At 40.9% G+C, this 21,009-nt stretch overlaps 1 protein-coding gene across 2 annotated transcripts in view; it reads left to right on the forward strand.

Annotated features, from left to right (window-relative positions):
• Positions 1-797: 797 nt before the first annotated feature.
• LOC122872850 (calpain-2 catalytic subunit-like) overlaps positions 798-21,009 on the forward strand; it is a 30,073-nt gene continuing 9,861 nt past the window's right edge. Inside the window, exons 1-9 of one of the 2 annotated variants that reach the window (XM_044188862.1) lie at positions 798-1,181; positions 7,143-7,212; positions 12,543-12,661; positions 15,456-15,589; positions 16,613-16,781; positions 19,233-19,316; positions 19,404-19,489; positions 20,320-20,385; positions 20,553-20,713. In XM_044188862.1, coding sequence (XP_044044797.1) covers positions 945-1,181; positions 7,143-7,212; positions 12,543-12,661; positions 15,456-15,589; positions 16,613-16,781; positions 19,233-19,316; positions 19,404-19,489; positions 20,320-20,385; positions 20,553-20,713 — 1,126 coding nt within the window. In that variant the 5' untranslated portion in view covers positions 798-944. The remainder of the gene's footprint in view (positions 1,182-7,142; positions 7,213-12,542; positions 12,662-15,455; positions 15,590-16,612; positions 16,782-19,232; positions 19,317-19,403; positions 19,490-20,319; positions 20,386-20,552; positions 20,714-21,009) is intronic. The other variant, XM_044188864.1, reaches the window with a different exon arrangement.

Below are 21,009 nucleotides of genomic sequence, written 5' to 3' on the forward strand. Positions count from 1 at the left end.
ACAAGGCAACACGGCAACATGCAACAAGGCAACACGGCAACATGCAACACGGCAACAAGGCAACATGCAACAAGGCAACATGCAACAAGGCAACAAGGCAACATGCAACACGGCAACATGCAACACGGCTGTGAATGGACTGTACCTGTGTGATGCCTGGTGAGCTGAGTTCCTGTATGATATCTCTATAATGTTCCTGTGATAAACAGTGCAGGGACTTTTCAGCTCAGTTATTAATCCGAACTGTTGACACTAAGTTTGAAAAATACTTTTGTCCTAAAATATGAGGGAAAGGTGTCCACATACTTTTGGCCATACAGTTTGTGTGCGACTTTTGGTGTTGATTCTGTTTTAATATTTGTTTGAGATGAGTTCGTTTCCTGCTTTAGTAACTCAGCAAACACAACATGCAAATACAGACAGAGAGACAGTTTAGAGACGGAGAGAGAGACAGTTTACAGACAGAGAGAGAGACAGTTTACAGACAGAGAGACAGTTTAGAGACGGAGAGAGACAGTTTAGAGACGGAGAGAGACAGTTTACAGACAGAGAGACAGTTTAGAGACGGAGAGAGAGACAGTTTAGAGACAGAGAGAGAGACAGTTTACAGACAGAGAGAGAGACAGTTTACAGACAGAGAGAGAGACAGTTTACAGACAGAGAGAGTTTAGAGACGGAGAGAGAGACAGTTTACAGACAGAGAGAGAGACAGTTTAGAGACAGAGAGAGACAGTTTAGAGAGCGGTAGAGAGACAGTTTAGAGAGCGGTAGAGAGAGCCTGTCAGGCAGCAGGAGAGAGAGTCTGGCTCCTCCTCTGCTGCCGGGGCGGAGGTCTGTCGGTCTGACTCTGAAAATCTGTTCTGACAGGAAAAGTTTGTTCAGAAGAAGCTCCGGAGTCTTTTGAACGTTTCTCTGTCTGGATCGTCTTCTTCTTCGCCTCCATCATGTCCGGCGTGGCCTCCACTCTGGCCAAGAAGCGGGCCCTGGCTGCGGGCTTCGGCACCAACGCCAAGGCGGTTCCGTACCTGAACCAGGACTTCGCGGCTCTGCGGGCGCAGTACAGATCCGCCGGAAAACTCTTCTGCGACCCGACCTTCCCCGCCTCACCCGAGGCTCTGGGCTTCAAAGAGCTGGGCCCGAGCTCGCCCAAGGTCCGGGGAGTCACCTGGAAGAGGCCCACGGTAAGAACGCGGGCCTGGTTCTGGATCTGGGTCTGGTTCAGGATGTGTAGCTTAGTTTGGAATAGTGGGTGGGGTTGGAGGGGCGGGGTGGCGGTTGGAGTGGGGGGGGGGGTGTTGTTGGCAGAATACCTGAAGTGACTCATAACTCAGCTGCTCCTCCCTGAGGAAAAACAACTGGAGTCTCTCAAAATCTCTTTATCGCAGAGACATCATAGAGACAATATAGAGACAATATAGAGACATTATAAAGACAATATAGAGACATTATAGGGACATTATAAAGACAATATATAGACATTATAGAGACATATAGAGACATCATAGAGACAATATAGAGACAATATAGAGACATTATAAAGACAATATAGAGACATTATAGAGACATTATAGAGACAATATATAGACATTATAGAGACATCATAGAGACAATATAGAGACATTATATAGACATTATAGAGACATTATAGAGACATCATAAAGACAATATAGAGACATTATAGGGACATTGAGGCATTATAGAGACATTATGAGACAATATAGACAATATAGAGACATTATGAGACATTATAGAGACATTATGAGACAATATAGAGACATTATGAGACATTATAGAGACATTATGAGACATTATAACGACATCATTGAGACATCATTGAGACATTATAAAGACATCACAGATACATTACAGAGACATCATTATAGAGATATTAGAGACATTATATAGATCTTATAGAGACATCACAGAGACATTATAGAGACATCATAGAGACATTATAGAGACATTATAGAGATATTAGAGACATCATAGAGACATTATAGAAATATTAGAGACATTATAGAGATATTAGAGACATCACAGAGACATTATAGAGATATCAGAGAGACATTATAGAGATTATTTGATACCTTATAAAGACATTATAGAGCTATTAGAGACATTATAGAGACATTATGAGACATTATAACGACATCATTGAGACATCATTGAGACATTATAAAGACATCACAGATACATTACAGAGACATTATAGAGATATTAGATACCTTATAGAGACATCATAGAGACATTATAGAGACATCATAGAGACATTATAGAGACATTATAGAGATATTAGATACCTTATAGAGACATCATAGAGACATTATAGAGACATTATAGAGACATTATAGAGATATTAGATACCTTATAGAGATATTAAGATATTAGAGACATCATAGAGACGTTATAGAGATATTAGAGACATCATAGAGACGTTATAGAGACATTATAGAGACATCATTATAGAGATATTAGAGACATTATAGAGACATCATAGAGACATTATAGAGACATTATAGAGATCATAGAGACATCATAGAGACATCATAGAGACATTATAGAGATATTAGAGACATCATAGAGACATTAGAGAGACATTAGTGCGATATTAGAGACATCATAGAGATATTAGAGACATTAGAGACATTATAGAGACATTATAGAGACATTATACAGACAATATAGAGACATTATAGAGACATTATAGAGACATTATAGAGATATTAGAGACATTATAGAGACATTAGAGAGATATTAGAGACATCATAGAGACATTAGAGAGATATTAGAGACATTAGAGAGACATCATAGAGATATTAGAGACATTAGAGAGACATTAGAGACATTATAGAGACATCATAGAGACATTATACAGACAATATAGAGACATTATAGAAATATTAGAGACATTAGAGAGACATTAGAGACATTATAGAGACATCATAGAGACATTATACAGACAATATAGAGACATTATAGAAATATTATAGAGACATCATAGAGATATTAGAGACATTATAGAGACATTAGAGAGATATTAGAGACATCATAGAGACATTAGAGAGATATTAGAGACATTATAGAGACATTAGAGAGATATTAGAGACATTATAGAGATATTTGAGACATTATAGAGACATCATAGAGACATTATAGAGACATTATAGAGACATCATAGAGACATTATAGAGACATCATTATAGAGATATTAGAGACATTATAGAGATATTAGAGACATTATAGAGATATTAGAGACATTAGAGACATTATAGAGATATTAGAGACATTATAGAGACATCATAGAGGAAATACTGACAGGATAAGTAGTTCAAAGTCAGAATCAAGTCGGTGTTTGGTTACATTAATTTTGTAGGAATATTATAACAGCCATGACTGTAATAACAACAATAACTGCGAGTGGACGTGAGCTTTCTAACATGTTTCTAATGACACTCGGTGGTGTTTGGATCTGTAGACGTCCTAACACACAGTACAGTAGAGCTACAGTAGTACTACAGTAGAGCTACAGTAGAGCTACAGTAGTACTACAGTAGAGCTACAGTAGTACTACAGTAGAGCTACAGTAGAGCTACAGTAGAGCTACAGTAGTACTACAGTAGAGCTACAGTAGAGCTACAGTAGAGCTACAGTAGTACTACAGTAGAGCTACAGTAGAGCTACAGTAGAGCTACAGTAGTACTACAGTAGTACTACAGTGGGCCTACAGAGCCACAGTGGGCTACAGTAGTACTACAGTGGAGCCACAGTAGTACTACAGTGGAGCTACAGTGGAGCTACAGTAGTACTACAGTAGTACTACAGTGGAGCCACAGTGGAGCTACAGTGGAGCTACAGTGGAGCTACAGTGGAGCTGCAGTGGAACTGCAGTGGAGCTACAGTGGAGCTACAGTGGAGCTACAGTAGTACTGCAGTGGTACTGCAGTGGAGCTACAGTGGAGCTACAGTGGAGCTACAGTAGTACTACAGTGGAGCTACAGTGGAACTACAGTGGAGGCTGCAGTAGTACTACAGTGGAGCTACAGTGGAGCCTACAGTAGTACTACAGTAGTACTACAGTGGGAGCTACAGTGGAGCTACAGTAGTACTACAGTAGAGCTACAGTGGAGCTACAGTAGTGCAGTGCACAGTGGAGCTACACAGTAGTACTACAGTGGAGCTACAGTAGTACTACAGTAGTACTACAGTGGAGCTACAGTAGAGCTACAGTGGAGCTACAGTAGTACTACAGTGAGCTACAGTGTAGTACTACAGTGGTAGCTACAGTGGAGCTACAGTAGTACTACAGTGGAGCTACAGTGAGAACTACAGTGGAGGCTACAGTGGAGCCACAGTGAGAACTACAGTGGAGCTACAGTAGAGCTACAGTAGAGCTACAGTAGAACTACAGTAGTACTACAGTAGAGCTACAGTAGAGCTACAGTAGAGCTACAGTAGAGCTACAGTAGAGCTACAGTAGAACTACAGTAGAGCTACAGTAGAGCTACAGTAGAGCTACAGTAGTACTACAGTAGAACTACAGTACCATGGGAATATTACTGTAGCAGACAGTTACGTCTGTGTTCACGAGCTCACGCTGAAGTTCATATTGCAGAGAGCTTTCATCATGACGTGTATCTACAGCACACATCAGCTGTCTGTATGAAGCAGACATCAATAGTAACTGCAAAGTGTTTTCAGACACAAATGAGCAAAAAATAATTCAATACAAACATTGCATTTATACAGTATATTAGATTATTACAGAGGAAATTAAAACAGCAGAAAGAATTTCACTGTTTATATACAAACGTACACGATTCACTGCAGAAATACAGAATCATATCACAGCTCACTGCTGCAGGCAGCACAAGCACAGTGGTTATTATTTCTCTATTATAATTACACGTATGTGTTGTATTCTGGTGAAAATGAACATTGTGCATTTGTTTGACTTTTTATCATGTGCGGAGTACAACAGCTACATAAGATATTTTAGGAATACTACAAGAATATTTTAATATGAATACAGTGAGTCACACACTATCAGAGATCATACATACCAGTGAGATGAGTCACTACACACTCATAAACAGGGCTGGCTCCTGCTTTAAGTGACACGGGGAGGGGAAGGGAAAGCACACACACAGAGTTTCCACAGAAGTCATATCTCACCTTCTGTCAGGATCAGGATCAGGATCAGGATCAGAAACCCTTTATTGATCCTGAGCTGAGGGGAAACTCTTGTTACAGCAGCTCGCTGTCAGTCAGTCAGTCACACAAACAGTAAGACGACGAGACGGAGCTGCGGCAGCAGACAGCGTGCAGCGTGCGTACTGCTGTAACAGTTTCTGACTTCCTGCGGCTTCTCTGCTCACCGGACTCTTTATTTTCAAGTCACACACTGCTGAGCTGCGAGTCCTCGTGCAGATGTGTCACTCAGTTCTTCAGCAGGAAGAAGAGGAGGGAGGGACGACTGACAGCATGAGGTGGAATCAAGAAAATAAAACAACTCAAACTAAAAACTGTGAAGACATACGGCGACAGCTCCTGTGCATGGGCAGTGCACGAGTTGTAGATACTGTATATTGTCTCGCACTGATAAGTATTCTAACTATACACGGTTAATATCTGGGTGTGTATTCAACAACTAGATACAGCTATTTAATAATAATAACAGAAAACTGACCTTCAGTCCAACCTGCAGGAAGTTTCAGACCTGAGATTATCTGACAAAGTAAACTGAAAAACTGCACTGAGACTAAATTTAGATCAAAAAGTCACAATTCTCTGATTCCGGCTCCTCAAATGTGAAGATTTTCTCCGACAGCAGACAAAGACAATAGTCGTTAGTTGCCGCCGCAGATCTAACGATAGACGGCTCACTGAACGAGCCTCCCGGCTCAGGCCCCTGAGCCAGATCCCAGATCCCAGTTAAATACTGAGTCCAGTCAGGTGTTTAGCCCCGCCAGACTACATCTAGTCTACATCAGTTACTACAACAGTAACTACATCTAAAGGAGTGAAGCTATTCATTTAGCATAAAGCAACAGACTCAAAACCACCACAGAGAGACTCAAAACCACCACAGAGAAACTCAAAACCACCACAGAGAGACTCAAAACCACCACAGAGAGACTCAAAACCACCACAGAGAAACTCAAAACCACCACAGAGAGACTCAAAACCACCACAGAGAGACTCAAAACCACCACAGAGAAACTCAAAACCACCACAGAGAGACTCAAAACCACCACAGAGAGACTCAAAACCACCACAGAGAGACTCAAAACCACCACAGAGAAACTCAAAACCACCACAGAGAGACTCAAAACCACCACAGAGAGACTCAAAACCACCACAAACAGACTCAAAACCACCACAGAGAAACTCAAAACCACCACAGAGAGACTCAAAACCACCACAGAGAGACTCAAAACCACCACAAACAGACTCAAAACCACCACAGAGAAACTCAAAACCACCACAGAGAGACTCAAAACCACCACAAACAGACTCAAAACCCACCACAGAGAAACTCAAAACCACCACAGAGAGACTCAAAACCACCACAGAGAGACTCAAAACCACCACAAACAGACTCAAAACCACCACAAAGAGACTCAAAACCACCACAAAGAGACTCAAAACCACCACAGAGAGACTCAAAACCACCACAAACAGACTCAAAACCACCACAGAGAGACTCAAAACCACCACAAACAGACTCAAAACCACCACAGAGAGACTCAAAACCACCACAGAGAGACTCAAAACCACCACAGAGAGACTCAAACCCACCACAGAGAAACTCAAACCCACCACAGAGAGACTCAAACCCACCACAGAGAAACTCAAACCCACCACAGAGAGACTCAAACCCACCACAGAGAAACTCAAACCCACCACAGAGAAACTCAAACCCACCACAGAGAGACTCAAAACCACCACAGAGAGACTCAAACCCACCACAGAGACGTAAAATGACTACAAGCAGCACGTGGTGAAGGGACAGACGTAACAACAGTCAGACTGAACTCAGTCCGGGTTAAAAACATTCAAACCATCTGCAGAGTCCTGCTGTTGGACAGTATCTGTGTATATTCTGTATAAGTCTGATCTGTCTCTCGTCTCTCGTCCATCAGGAACTGGTCTCTAATCCTGAGTTCATCGTGGGCGGAGCCACCAGGACCGACATCTGCCAGGGAGCTCTGGGTAAGTTTTCCTGATTGTCCCTGAACACACCACATCCTCCAGACTGTCAGACTGTCCCTGAACGCACCGCAGTCAGCTCACAGCTCATTTTAACATTCAGTCAGAAGCAGCTGCTCCTGTGCAGGCAGACAGGTGGGCAGACAGACAGGTGGGCAGGCAGACAGGTGGGCAGGCAGACAGGCAGACAGGCAGACAGGTAGACAGACAGGTGGGCAGGCAGACAGGCAGACAGGTAGACAGACAGGCGGACAGGCAGACAGGTGGGCAGACAGACAGACAGGCAGACAGGAGAGCAGGAAGGTAGACAGGCAGACAGGCAGACAGGCAGACAGGAGAGCAGGAAGGTAGACAGGAGAGCAGGAAGGTAGACAGGTAGACAGGTAGACAGGTGGGCAGACAGACAGGCAGACAGGAGAGCAGGAAGGTAGACAGGTAGACAGGTAGACAGGTGGGCAGACAGGCAGACAGGAGAGCAGGAAGGTAGACAGGCAGACAGGCAGACAGGCAGACAGGAGAGCAGGAAGGTAGACAGGTAGACAGGTAGACAGGTGGGCAGACAGGCAGACAGGAGAGCAGGAAGGTAGACAGGCAGACAGGCAGACAGGCAGACAGGAGAGCAGGAAGGTAGACAGGAGAGCAGGAAGGTAGACAGGTAGACAGGTAGACAGGTGGGCAGACAGACAGGCAGACAGGAGAGCAGGAAGGTAGACAGGTAGACAGGTAGACAGGTGGGCAGGCAGACAGGCAGACAGACAGGTAGGCTGTCAGTTCACTGTTCAGGTGAGCGGTGTGTGTGAACATGTCCTGAGGTCAGAGGTCAGCGAGAGCTGCTGTTTCTGCTCTCTGGAGACGACGTCATGTCTGAGACGGTAATATATATATATATATACATATATATATATGTAATATATATATATGTATATATATATATATATATATATATATATATATATATATGTAATATATATATATATATTACATATATATATTATACATACATATATGTATATATATATGTATATATATATATATATATATGTAATATATATATATATGTAATATATATATATATATTACATATATATATTATATATACATATATGTATATATATATGTATATATATATATATATATATGTAATATATATATATATGTAATATATATATATATATTACATATATATATTATACATACATATATGTATATATATATATATATATATATATATATATATATATATATGTATATGCATTTTGTGAGTGATAATTTTTATATTCGGTTCTAATTCTTCTATTCTTCTTTAAAGTCAGAGTACAAAAACGATGCAGTGTAAGCAACTGGAATTTAACTTGCAATAAAGTTTAGATAATAATAATAAAAACAGTAATGATAAAACCTGACGTTAGAATGTTCCTGAGACACAGAAGAAGAAGACGCCATCTTGTGATTATAATAATAATATTAATAATTATAATAATCTCGAGTGTAACATTGTGATTATACAACACATTTAAAGATAGAATCAAAATGTTTTCATGTTGTCGGGCAGTTCGCGCTCTAAATATAAAATGTTTGCTAGTGTTATCTCCGTTTCCATGGAAACACACGGGGTCTGACTAATAACTGGAATCAATCAGTCACGTCAGTAGACTCCAATGTAACGAAACCTACTTTACTACTGCAGCAAGTAGGCCGACCCTTAGCAACGACCCTAGCAACAGAGCCGACTTGTAGTCCCCGTTGAGTCAGAGCCGACCTGAGCTGCTGCTCCTAGAGACGGAGGGGTTTCCCAAACTGAACAAACAGCACACACCCGAACACAAGCCGCCTCGCGCCTCAGTCCGGCTGCAACTGAGATATAAATAATGTTTCCATGCACGGATTCAGCTTCTACGTCCGCCAACTTCAGGTGTGTTTTTAAGCTAGCAGCGGCACAGCTGATGGAGGACGCCAGAGGGAACATCGAGGCCGAACATTTGCAACATCTGTCAAGTCCAAACGGCAAAATGTTTTGACAAAAGATGTTTTCATCTAACGAAACATTCTGCTTCAGTCATGTTTGTTGGCGTTTCACTTCCTGTCTGCTCTCCGGCTGTGGGCAGCACCTGGCGGAGTAATACTGAGCCACGAGCAGGTGTGCGGTCACGCTGATTTCAACACGTTCTAAGTGTCTAGTTGACCAATCAGATTGCTTGTTTGGAACTACTTGTTGTATAATCACGACTTCGCTGTCTAATTGTCACAGATCCTCTTCATCTTTTCCTCCTAATTATACGAGTCACAGGTCGTAATGACGAGTCGCTCTCGCTTCTTTCTGTAGTGAAAGCAGTTCTCTTCTGGATCAAAGAGTTTCAAAGAGTTTCCCCTCGGGGATCAAAAAGTATTTCTGATTCTGATCTCTTGATCGAAGATTAGATTTTAATCTAATGCGAGTGTTTCCCTCTGACCTGTAGGGGGAGCACTGCCTGTGAGGAGACCAAACCTAAAAGCCTTTTTTTACAAATCCAGCAAAAAATGTTTCATGTGTTCACTTATCATTTAAAGGCTGAACGATGAAATGCATTTATTCATTGCTACATCATTTCATCGCTTTTCAGCAATATTTTTCTAAATCTTTTCATTTCCGTCGAACTGGACTCGTCGTTTTAATTTCAACATGAAGAACTTCATTCAGATCCCGTCATCCGTCGTAACGGCTCGCATTTCATTCGCGTCTAACTGTGACCAACAAAAAGGCGTTATGAATGTAACTGTGGCTCTATGAATGCTGGGAAGCCTCCAGAGGCCGGACGTAACACCTGCATTCACATCGACGACGATGTTTAAAGTGATTCAGTGAATCTGAACCTTTTCATTTCCATTAAAGCAACAGTTCAACATGCAGTGAACTCCTCTTCTCCTCTTCCTCTCCGAGAGTCAGAGGTTCAGATTGATGCCTCATGTCTGTACGCTGAATATGAAGCTACAGCTAGCAGCCGGTTAGCTTAGCTTAGCATAAAGACTGGAAACAGGGGAACAGAACTGATTAGCATGTTGTATCGGCTTTGTTTCATCGGGACAGAAACTGAAGGTTGCCTGGCAACTGGTCCCAATTTTCCCTTAAAGTGAGACTGTGTAACTTCTGCTGAACGGCGGCCTCTGTGGTCACAAACGGTAACTACAGATTCATTTTTTAACTGAACAGCTAATAATAACATCTGGCCCTGTTTTCATTTATTGTTTGTTGATCAGTTATTTTCATCACCCTGGGTGAAAGCAGTGGAGAATTGAACTCGTCACTTTGGAAGTTGTTTTTAAATCCGTCGATATATTAGCAGATTATAATGAACCACTGAAGTCGCCTCCGCTCACAAATGTTTGCTTCTTGTTCCTTCACTGAGCAGAGTGAGGTTTGTTTTCACAACGTTTAACACCTGGACGAACCTGCAGGATTTATGACATCACAACTAGTTTGGAGCCAATCAGGGTCCAGTATGACACTGACACTGTGTGATGTGGAAACGTGAGGCCTCCCCGTCACAAACAGAGACTTTACAGTGAAGGACACATCTTGTGTCCAGCAGTTTTATTTACAGAGATTTTTTAATGTTCTGCTGCAGAACCAACAGACCAAACTCTGTTTACAGCAGAACAGTTTCTAATCGGAGAACTTAATGTGAACCAGCTGAGAACCTGGATCAGCTGTAATTAGAGGGCGCTGCCACGCTGAGCCCTGATTTGCTGAGCAGGACACGAAGAGGCCTGCCAGCTATTGTTAGAGGGCGAGAGACATAGACTCAAACATCAGAGAGGGGGGGAGTGAAGATATGTGCTGTCAGCCAATGAGGATGCACCCTGACACACACACACACACACACTGGTGTGTTGTGGTGGATGACTCACCAGCATGTCGTGCCTTCCTTAAACCACAGCCGCAGATCTCTGACTCTGTGTTTGAGTCTGTCACACACTTTACAGTACAGATTTGTTTCCACTGTTTCACCAAACTGAAACTAGAAACAACAAATTCTCCTAAAGAGTTCTCTGCTCTCACGCCGTCTCAGCGTGGGAGTCGGTCCGTCCAACAGAGTCGCATTCAATTTGCAGAGAGTTCAGAAGAGTCTTCAGGCTGTTTTCCTCCCATGATTTTAATCCGCTGTTGCTTCATCAGGAACAAAAACCACATTAGACGTTAGATACATAAAACTCAGGGTTTGTTTGATCTTCCTCCAAAACTCTTTAACTTTATTTTATTACCAAACACAGATAGAATTATTATAGACAGTTGTATCGCAGCACACGCTGCTTCCTCCTGTCGGCCTTCTCTCCAAGCGCTGAGCCTCCCTCAGTCTACAGATGAAGTGTTTTAAAGAGAATACCTTTTCATTTAGCATCACTGCATAGATAACTGAAGTTTTTCATCTGTTCCCGTCTGATCTCATGTTGATGTGTCTGATTTCAGCATCTGTGTTTTTTTCTCTGAGCACTTTTCACTGCTTTGAAGTCGGGCAACATTTGAATCAAAATATAATGACAGTTTTTTACTGATGTTGCAGCTCTGTCAATCCGATCTGATCACAGTCCTGATGAACGTTAAACTGGTAATAAACGATACCTGAGGATGTTTTATTTCAGACTTTGATTGTTACGTATTTAGTTCATATTTGGTGCAGCGTAGAGGAGCGTAGTCAGAGCTTGTTTGATGGAAACACTGAGACAGAACCAGACAGGAAAGGTGTCACAAAATGATCCTCATAAAGCTGAGGGAACTGCAGTCTCTGTGGGTTTGTCACTATGAGTGACTCCTCAAACCCCTGATTATTTCATCCATTGTTAATAATATTGATTAGAGCAGCTTTAAGAAGTGAAACCAAGTTTTCAGGTGTAAGAGTAGATTAAATAAGTATATTAAACAGATGAAACCCACAAAAATATCAATTGATACATAAATAGGTTAAAAAAAATGTAAAAAGAATTGTTGATGAAATATTTTACCTTAGTGGAAATAAACTGCGGCTGGATTTTTGGGGGCATTTGTGCAGATACTGTGAGATATTCATGGGCGCTAGAGGATGAAACCAGTGATGTTGGTGACCCCTGACCTTTCAGCCCTGGATACTTTTTATGTATTCTACGTCCTGTACATAAGAAGGATTAAAATAAACAGAGAGTCCTGATCTCCTTCCTGCTCTCCAGAGGATGAACTCTGTAGATTTGAATGACTCCATGATCTTTCCTCAGGACAAACTGTTTGGCTGATGTTTAGCTTTTCTGCAGAAGTTTGTAATGAACTCTGCATCCTGTAGGGGGCAGTAGTGAGTCTGTTACTGAGTGTTTTCCTGTCTGTCCAGGTGACTGCTGGCTGTTGGCGGCCATCGCCTCACTGACGCTGAATGAATATGTGATGGCCAGAGTCGTTCCCACTGACCAGGGCTTCGGTGGCGACTACGCCGGCATCTTTCACTTCCAGGTAACAGAAATGTGATATTAGTGCTGTCAGTCTACATTAACTATAGTAGGAGAATATTTAAACCTAACACAGTCAGTATCAACTTTGTTAAAGGTGGCTTACATATATGATGAACTAGAAAGTAACAACCAGGCAGCCTCTAGTTTCAGTCAGTAAGTTTGCAGCATCAGAACTGCTGCTATTGTACAGTAGCGTTAATATCACTTAATAAAGGCAGCACCACAAATATGTAACGATAATTAATAAAAGGGGCTCATCAAAAATATGCATCGTAAACACATTCATTGGTACAAAAGATGAAGTAGAGTGATTGCACTCAAGTTCAGCTATCAGAAATAATCAATATTCATTATTCAACTAAATAACAGAATTTTACTTGTATTAAATTCACCTCAGGACACCAGCCTTAGAAAAGGAAAACAACAGCCAATTCATTAATTCAGTCTCAGTTCTGGAGGTCGCTACTAAGTTCTTGACTCGTGTACAGTGACAGTAATACTTCATAAACACAATCAACTTCTTTATAAATGAGAGGTTTATTAAATTACTAACTACACACACAACTAACAACTACTGAGCATACAAATGAGTCAATAAATGTAACCATGAATAAGTGCAAATGAATATAGCATTGAACAATTAATAAATGAATGAGGACCAGCGTATACCAGATAAGCAGTGAAGGATATCTTGATATATTAATTTGTGGAAAAACAGGAGACCACCAAGTGGGTGAAAACTTTATCATTATCCAGTGAAATCACCCTAATGCACTGTTCAGCAGCTGAAAGGTTGTTGGGAAACACAAGGGAAATACTTTAGCAATTCCATATAATGTCTATAGTGATGGGAGATCCTACTTATGACCTAACACTTCTTAATTACTCTTAGTAATCTATAGCATCAACCCCAATATCACAGGACAAGTAAAGTTTAACCTGGTGGTTCAGATGGCCTCTCCAGAGGAGGAGGGAGACACATCGTCATTTCTCGTCTTGCATCCTACATATATATATATAAATATACGTATATGCATACATATATGTTTAAGCACAGCAAATGAAATAGTAAAATAAAATCAATACATGTCAGTATTCCTTGCATCACAGGAATGTATCTGCTTCCTCTGTCTCCCCCAGAGAGGGATGAGAAGGGGAGGCACTCGGAGGGGATGTGAGATTTGGCATTCATTCAACTTACATTTTGTTTTATTTGTTATGTAAATGCATATTCACATTTCCTGTTTCATTAGCTATTAAAATAAACTGACTTGATGAAAAGGGTCTGTCTTAGGTCGGTGTGGTGCACAAATCATAATTTGGTCAGTTGATCAGGAAAAAGGGGATGTCACACACGTCTGTGCACCAATCAGAGTCAGTTGCCACTTTGCTTTCTATTGGTGTCATCCTTGAGTCCTGACAGGGCCTGTTTTGTGACCCAGAGGTCATGTGAACAGTGAAATCAGGAAAGGTCCACTCCAATGAAAGAGGAGTCACTATATTCGCAATGGTTACCTACAGTTTAATAAACCTTGAGCTCTGATTTAGAACAGAAGTTAAACTGTTGACCTGAAGTATGCTTGAGGTGTCCAAATATATGTAAATATGTTTGTAGCGTTCATGGGCAATAAATGTCCAAGTGGAATCATGATAAAGTAAAATGACATGGGGCCCAACATTGAACCCTGTGGAACTCCACAACTAATGTGATCCGCTAAAAGCAGTAGTTTCTAGAGAGAACAATCAAATCTCTGAAGAACTTAGTTCTTTTGTATTGAAGCTTCCAGCTCATTATTAGGTACTTGACATTTAAAGGATAAATGAACATCTGGCCAAGAGACAGCAGTTGAAATTAGAATTTTGGTTAACACTGGCCCATTTACACTGATTTTGATAAATTATGTCTCTATGAAAATAAATAAAATAAAAAAATAGTAACCTTTGGCATTGGTGTAGCTAGCTACACTAACATAAAGTTATTGTAATTAGCAATGATCCAGGACCATAACCATCTCACAGAACCAGGACATTTAAGTCGCTCCAGTGTTCATAATATTCGTTACGGGAAGAATGCTGAAAATATGAACTCACTTGCTGACACTATTCTGATATATTGTAGCAACACTACTGATCTCATTTATATATCTTCCATCCACCAATGGTATCTCTGAGTGCACTGCTGCTGAGAAGCTCTCCAGTTGGTGCATGAGAAAGAGGTTGGACTATAATGATAGACTCTGTCAGAATGAATGTCATGTTTTTTGTTACTTTAAACTCGCCTGACATAATTTTTTTCACCTTAAAAGTCACTAAGAAGATATCATTTTTTAAACATTCTTCTCGTTATGAATATTATGAATGCCTGAGTGAATGAAATGTTCTGGTTTAATGAAGCCCAAAACTTTCCACATTTTTGTGGCCACTAAAGTCTATGAGGGTCAATGTGCACATATGCAATGAGACACTACAAGGGTCTGAAAAAGAGTTACTATTAGAAGAGTTGGGAATTAAACAGGTTGAAACTTTTCTAAAGAAAAGATTTCTAAAGAAACAGTTCTGAAGAAATTCAATAGAATCACCTCAGAGATTGTTGATTGTTCTCACTAGATCATCTCTATACAGATGCCAAAGGGTACCTTGCACATCTGTAATGAGAGGCCAGGAACTAAATGAACTGTAGAAACCGAATCTTTTTTAAATCTGGAGACAGGAGGAAGTCAGACCATTAAGAGAGACTTTCAAAGTAAATGTCTACATTTTGTATCAGATTGTTTCCTCTGCCCTCTGGTCTGTAGTTCTGGCAGTTCGGGGAGTGGGTGGACGTGGTGATCGACGACCGTCTGCCGGTCAAAGACGGAGAGCTGCTGTTTGTTCACTCGGCAGAGGGGAGGGAGTTCTGGAGTGCTCTGCTGGAGAAGGCCTACGCCAAGTAAGATCAACCAGGAATTCAACCCGACATCCTTCCGTTCACAAACCACAAGTGTTGGAACAGGCCAAGAGAGGGCGATGACTTCATGTTGTTACTTTTTTTAGTCTTATTTTGGAAATGTTGTCCATTATTTCTATCACTAATAATAACACTGTAGTCACAGAGTTAATATCTAAGATTTGGAAACATGGAAACATCACTAAAAAAAGTCTGACAGTGCAAGAAACACAAGGATTTGGTTTGGGTAATAATTTTACTCGCCTTTGTTTTCTCTTCCAAATACATTTGACAAACCTGTTGGCTTTTCCCAACCTGTCTGATCATCTGAATGCTCCTGTTTCTTGACCAATTAGACTTCTTTTTAGTGATGTCACTATGTTCGTCGAAAATAAGACTAACAATAAGTTGAATGACACTAGAATTTCCCTTTAATCGTTATCTAGTGGTAGAGAATAATTGGTTAAAGTAAAGGTTAATACGTACTCAGGGACCAGCTCCAGGTCTGAGGCCAGTGCCTTGATTAAGGGAAATGACCTTGGCAAATTTGCTCAGTGGTTAGCACTGCAGATCAGAGGCAAAAAGAGCTGCAGATATGCTGTAGGCATTTGCTCATGGATATTAACCTTATTGCTAACTAAAGGACTTTCTGCTGCATCTGAGTTTTTGCGAGAGGCCAAAGAACATGGATTTAGTTTTTGAGGGCTTAGGGATAGCTCATAAACCATGAGGCAACTCTTTCCACATCCTCCATTAGAGCCTGCTGACATTCCTCTGTTGTTCTAGCTGAATATTAAAGAACTGTATCATCTGCATACGTATAGAGTCAGCATTTTGTCAGCCTTGTTGGAAGGTCATTTATAACATACCATCCTGCTGCGATGTAGCTGTAGTACAGCGTGAAGTGCTGTACTGCACAGAGAGTAATATGCAGCATCCACTAAATGGCAGCAGAAGCAGGTTTGTCGTCTTGGGTTTAGTTACTCTTAAACATTCAGCCTGCTGTTCCCTGTATTTTCGTCACAGAGTGAACGGCTGCTATGAAGCGTTGTCTGGCGGTTCCACCACAGAGGGCTTTGAGGATTTCACCGGAGGCATCGCTGAGAACTATGACCTCCAACAACCCCCCGCCAACCTGTTCCAGATCATCAAGAAGGCCCTGGAGGCTGGAGCTCTGTTGGGCTGCTCCATCGATGTGAGTCTGGAGAGAAAAACACTAGAAGTTATCTTCATTATGTTCAGTAACATACAGTTGTATGCAAAAGTTTAGGAACCCCTGACAATTTCCATGATTTTCATTTATAAATATTTGGGTGTTTGGATCAGCAATTTCATTTTGATCTATCAAATAAGTGAAGGACACAGTAATATTTCAGTAGTGAAATGAGATTTATTGGATTAACAGAAAATGTGCAATATGCATCAAAACGAAATTAGACAGGTGCATAAATTTGGGCACCCCAACAGAAAAATCACATCAATATTTAGTAGAGCTTCCTTTAGCAGAAATAACAGCCTCTAGACGCTTCCTATAGCCTGTAATGAGTGTCTGGATTCTGGATGAATGTATTTTGGACCATTCCTCCTTACAAAACATCTCCAGTTCAGTTAGGTTTGATGGTTGCCGAGCATGGACAGCCCGCTTCAAATCACCCCACAGATGTTCAATGATATTCAGGTCTGGGGACTGGGATGGCCATTCCAGAACATTGTACTTGTTCCTCTGCATAAAGGCCAGAGGAGATTTTGAGCAGTGTTTTGGGTCGTTGTCTTGTTGAAATATCCAGCCCCGGCGTAACTTCAACTTTGTGACTGATTCCTCAACATTATTCTCAAGAATCTGCTGATATTGAGTGGAATCCATGCGACCCTCAACTTTAACCAGATTCCCAGTACCGGCACTGGCCACACAACCCCACAGCATGATGGGACCTCCACCAAATTTTACTGTGGGTAGCAAGTGTTTTTCTTGAAACGTTGTGTTCTTTTGCCGCCATGCATAACGCCCCTTGTTATGACCAAATAACTCAATCTTTGTTTCATCAGTCCACAGCACCTTATTCCAAAATGAAGCTGGCTCGTCCAAATGTGTGTTTGCGTACCTCAAGCGACTCCGTTTGTGGTGTGTGTGCAGAAAAGGCTTCTTTCGCATCACTCTCCCATACAGCTTCTCCTTGTGCAAAGTGCGCTGAGTTGTTGAACGATGCACAGTGACACCATCTACAGCAAGTTGATGTTGTAGGTCTTTGGAGGTGGTCTGTGGGCTGTTTTTGACCGTTCTCACCATCCTTCGCCTTTGCCTCTCCAATATTTTATGTGGCCTGCCACTTCTGGCCTTAACAAGAACTGTGCCTGTGGTCCTCCATTTCCTCACTATGTTCCTCACAGTGGACACTGACAGCTTATATTTCTGCGATAACTTTTTGTAGCCTCCCCCTAAACCATAATGTAGAACAATCTTTTTTTCAGGTCATTTGAGAGTTGTTTTGAGGCCCCCATGTTGCCACTCTTCAGAGGAGAGTCAAAGAGAACAACAACTTTCAATTGGCCACCTTAAATACCTTTTCTCATGATTGGATGCACCTGTCTATGAAGTTCAAGGCTTAATGAGCTCACCAAACCAATTGTGTGTTCCAATTAATCAGTGCTAAGTAGTTACAGGTATTCAAATGAACAAAATGACAAGGGTGCCCAAATTTATGCACCTGTCTAATTTCGTTTTGATGCATATTGCACATTTTCTGTTAATCCAATAAATCTCATTTCACTACTGAAATATTACTGTGTATTTGATAGATCAAAATGAAATTGCTGATCCAAACACCCAAATATTTATAAATGAAAATCATGGAAATTGTCAGGGGTTCCTAAACTTTTGCATACAACTGTATACTCTAATTCTGTCAAGTCATAATTTGTGTTTTGTAGTTTCCATGTAAGAAATGTTTATTGTGTTTATACTTGCATGATTTGAGATGTTTTAAATCTAATATTAGAACATACTTTTATATGAGCTAAAACCAGCTAAAACTATAGTTTCCTGGTCATTACAAATATAACTTAAGCATTTCCTGACAAATTCAGCCAATAGCTAATGCCTGGTGTTCATTTATGTAAGGTTCCCAATAGCCAACAAACAAACCAAATCTCGACCCTTCCTGTAGCTGGAGCCTGTAAACTGAAAAATAAATTAAAGCTCAATCTGACTCCGTTCAGCTTTAATCTGTCTCTCTCTTCTTTACTGGGAGGAACTCGTCATATTTAGATAAAGTTTGTTTCTTAATATTTACTCTGAAAACAACTGATTACAACAATACCTGCTGAACTAATAAAAGCTGGAAAACCATCTACAGAGATGGAAATCAGGAAGATGATGCAAGAGATGAAAGTAAATGTCTGAACTTTTATCTTTAAAGATGAATCTCTAAATTCACTTCAATTCACTTCAATTATATTTATATAGCGCCAATTCACAACAGAAGTTATCTCATTGCGCTTTTCCTATAGAGCAGGTCTAGACTGTACTCTATAAATTAATTACAGAGACCCAACAAATCCCTCTAAAGAAAAAAGGGTTTATTTTTACGAAGTTTTGTTTAATTTTTGGTGTTTGGACTAAACCGTCCCTGTTGTTGCTTTGGGGCAGATCACTAGTGCTGCAGACTCGGAGGCCGTCACCCGTCAGAAGCTTGTGAAAGGCCATGCCTACTCGCTGACCGGTGCTGTGGAGGTAATGTCACTTCCTTAAAATGAAATGAGAAGAAATGAAAAAATATGAAACAAGAGTAGAATGAAATATTGTTGTTTTTGTTTCCAGGTGAACTACCGGGGTCGGCAGGAGAAGCTGGTGAGGATGAGGAACCCCTGGGGTCAGGTGGAGTGGACCGGAGCATGGAGCGACGGGTAACCAAACCACACACACAGCTCCACACTGGGGAATTATAATACATAGCACACATATATACTGGTAAAACTGAGCAGATGAAACAAACTGCTGTACACAGACTCCAGTTTGTTGGTGAACAGTCACAGTGGCTGACTGGTTTTGGCCCGTAGTCTAGCAGTGCAGTGCAGTAGAGATAGAATAAGGAAGTAGTAGAATTAGCATGTTGTGTAACCGTAATGTAGTTATAATAATGTTATAATGTTTATAAGAAAACGCTTTTATAACAACCATTCTCATAATCTTTCTGATGAGAATATCACTGTGATATGATTATTGTTTGGTTAGAATAATGCGCAGCTATAGAGAATTCTACTATGATAAGAGATGAGATGAAAAGACGTATCATGAGATGACTTTACATGAGAAATGATGAAATTAGAGGAGATTAGACAGAGACAAGACAGCATTAGATTAGACCAGATGTGAAAAGATGAGATTAGTCGAAAAGAGAAAGATGGTCCAAGATCCAGTGAAACAAGATGAGATGAGATGAAATGACACAACCAAAAGAGAACGAGATTATAATGAGATTAGATTCAGGAGAGATAAAGTGGGACAAAATGAGACTATATTAAAAGCGGTAAAATGCAACGAGATTAGATGAGGTGAGACAAGAAGTGAAGATGTCAAACAAGATAAGACAAGCCAAGCTCTGCCAGTTTTCTTTCGTGTACATGAAGTCCTTTCATGTACATTTTACTAAGCTTGTTTTTATGTTTTCTTGTAAAGTGCTGCATAAAGTCTGTTCCCTTTTAACAGTGTTATTATTATTATTATGTTCATACAGATCGTCTGAGTGGAACTATGTGCAGGGAGACTGTCCACATGCCAACGCAGAGGACGGAGAGTTCTGGTAGGTCGAGTGTCTGAAATATTTGCAGTACATAATGCCATAGATACATACAGTATTGATCCATCAGGTCAGAGGCCACAAAGTCCTAACAGTGGTAGATAGAGGTGGTCGTGATGTTAGTGTTTGTAGCTGCAGAGTGAGTGCTCTTCCCTGTCCTACCTCTGCAGGATGTCCTTCAACGAGTTCTTGCGTCACTACTCTCGTATCGAGGTGTGCACTCTGACCCCCGACACCATCGAAGATGACTCTGTCAAACACTGGAGCGTCAGCAAGTTCGACGGGACCTGGAGGAGAGGATCCACTGCTGGAGGCTGCAGGAACCACCCCTGTAAGTACTGAAACTACTAGTAGCTGCAGTGAATTGGTGATAAAAGGTACATGTACGTTCTTCAAGGTTAAAACGATATATATAAGTAAGGAACACCCCAATTGAAGGTGCCCTAGCATTGATCAAGGTTGATGCCATCTGATTAGACCTAACTTGAATATGGGGACAGTTTTTTCTTCCCCTGTGAAGGTTCATTAGGGTATACCTGTGGCATATTTGGAACTGATTTTGGGATGTCTGATGGAGCTGGAGGTTTAAAGAGATTATCGGTGTGAGGTGATGTTTCTGATGTAACT

This window comes from Siniperca chuatsi, linkage group LG3, assembly GCF_020085105.1.
Source record: "Siniperca chuatsi isolate FFG_IHB_CAS linkage group LG3, ASM2008510v1, whole genome shotgun sequence".
Classification (NCBI taxonomy): Eukaryota; Metazoa; Chordata; class Actinopteri; order Centrarchiformes; family Sinipercidae; genus Siniperca; species Siniperca chuatsi.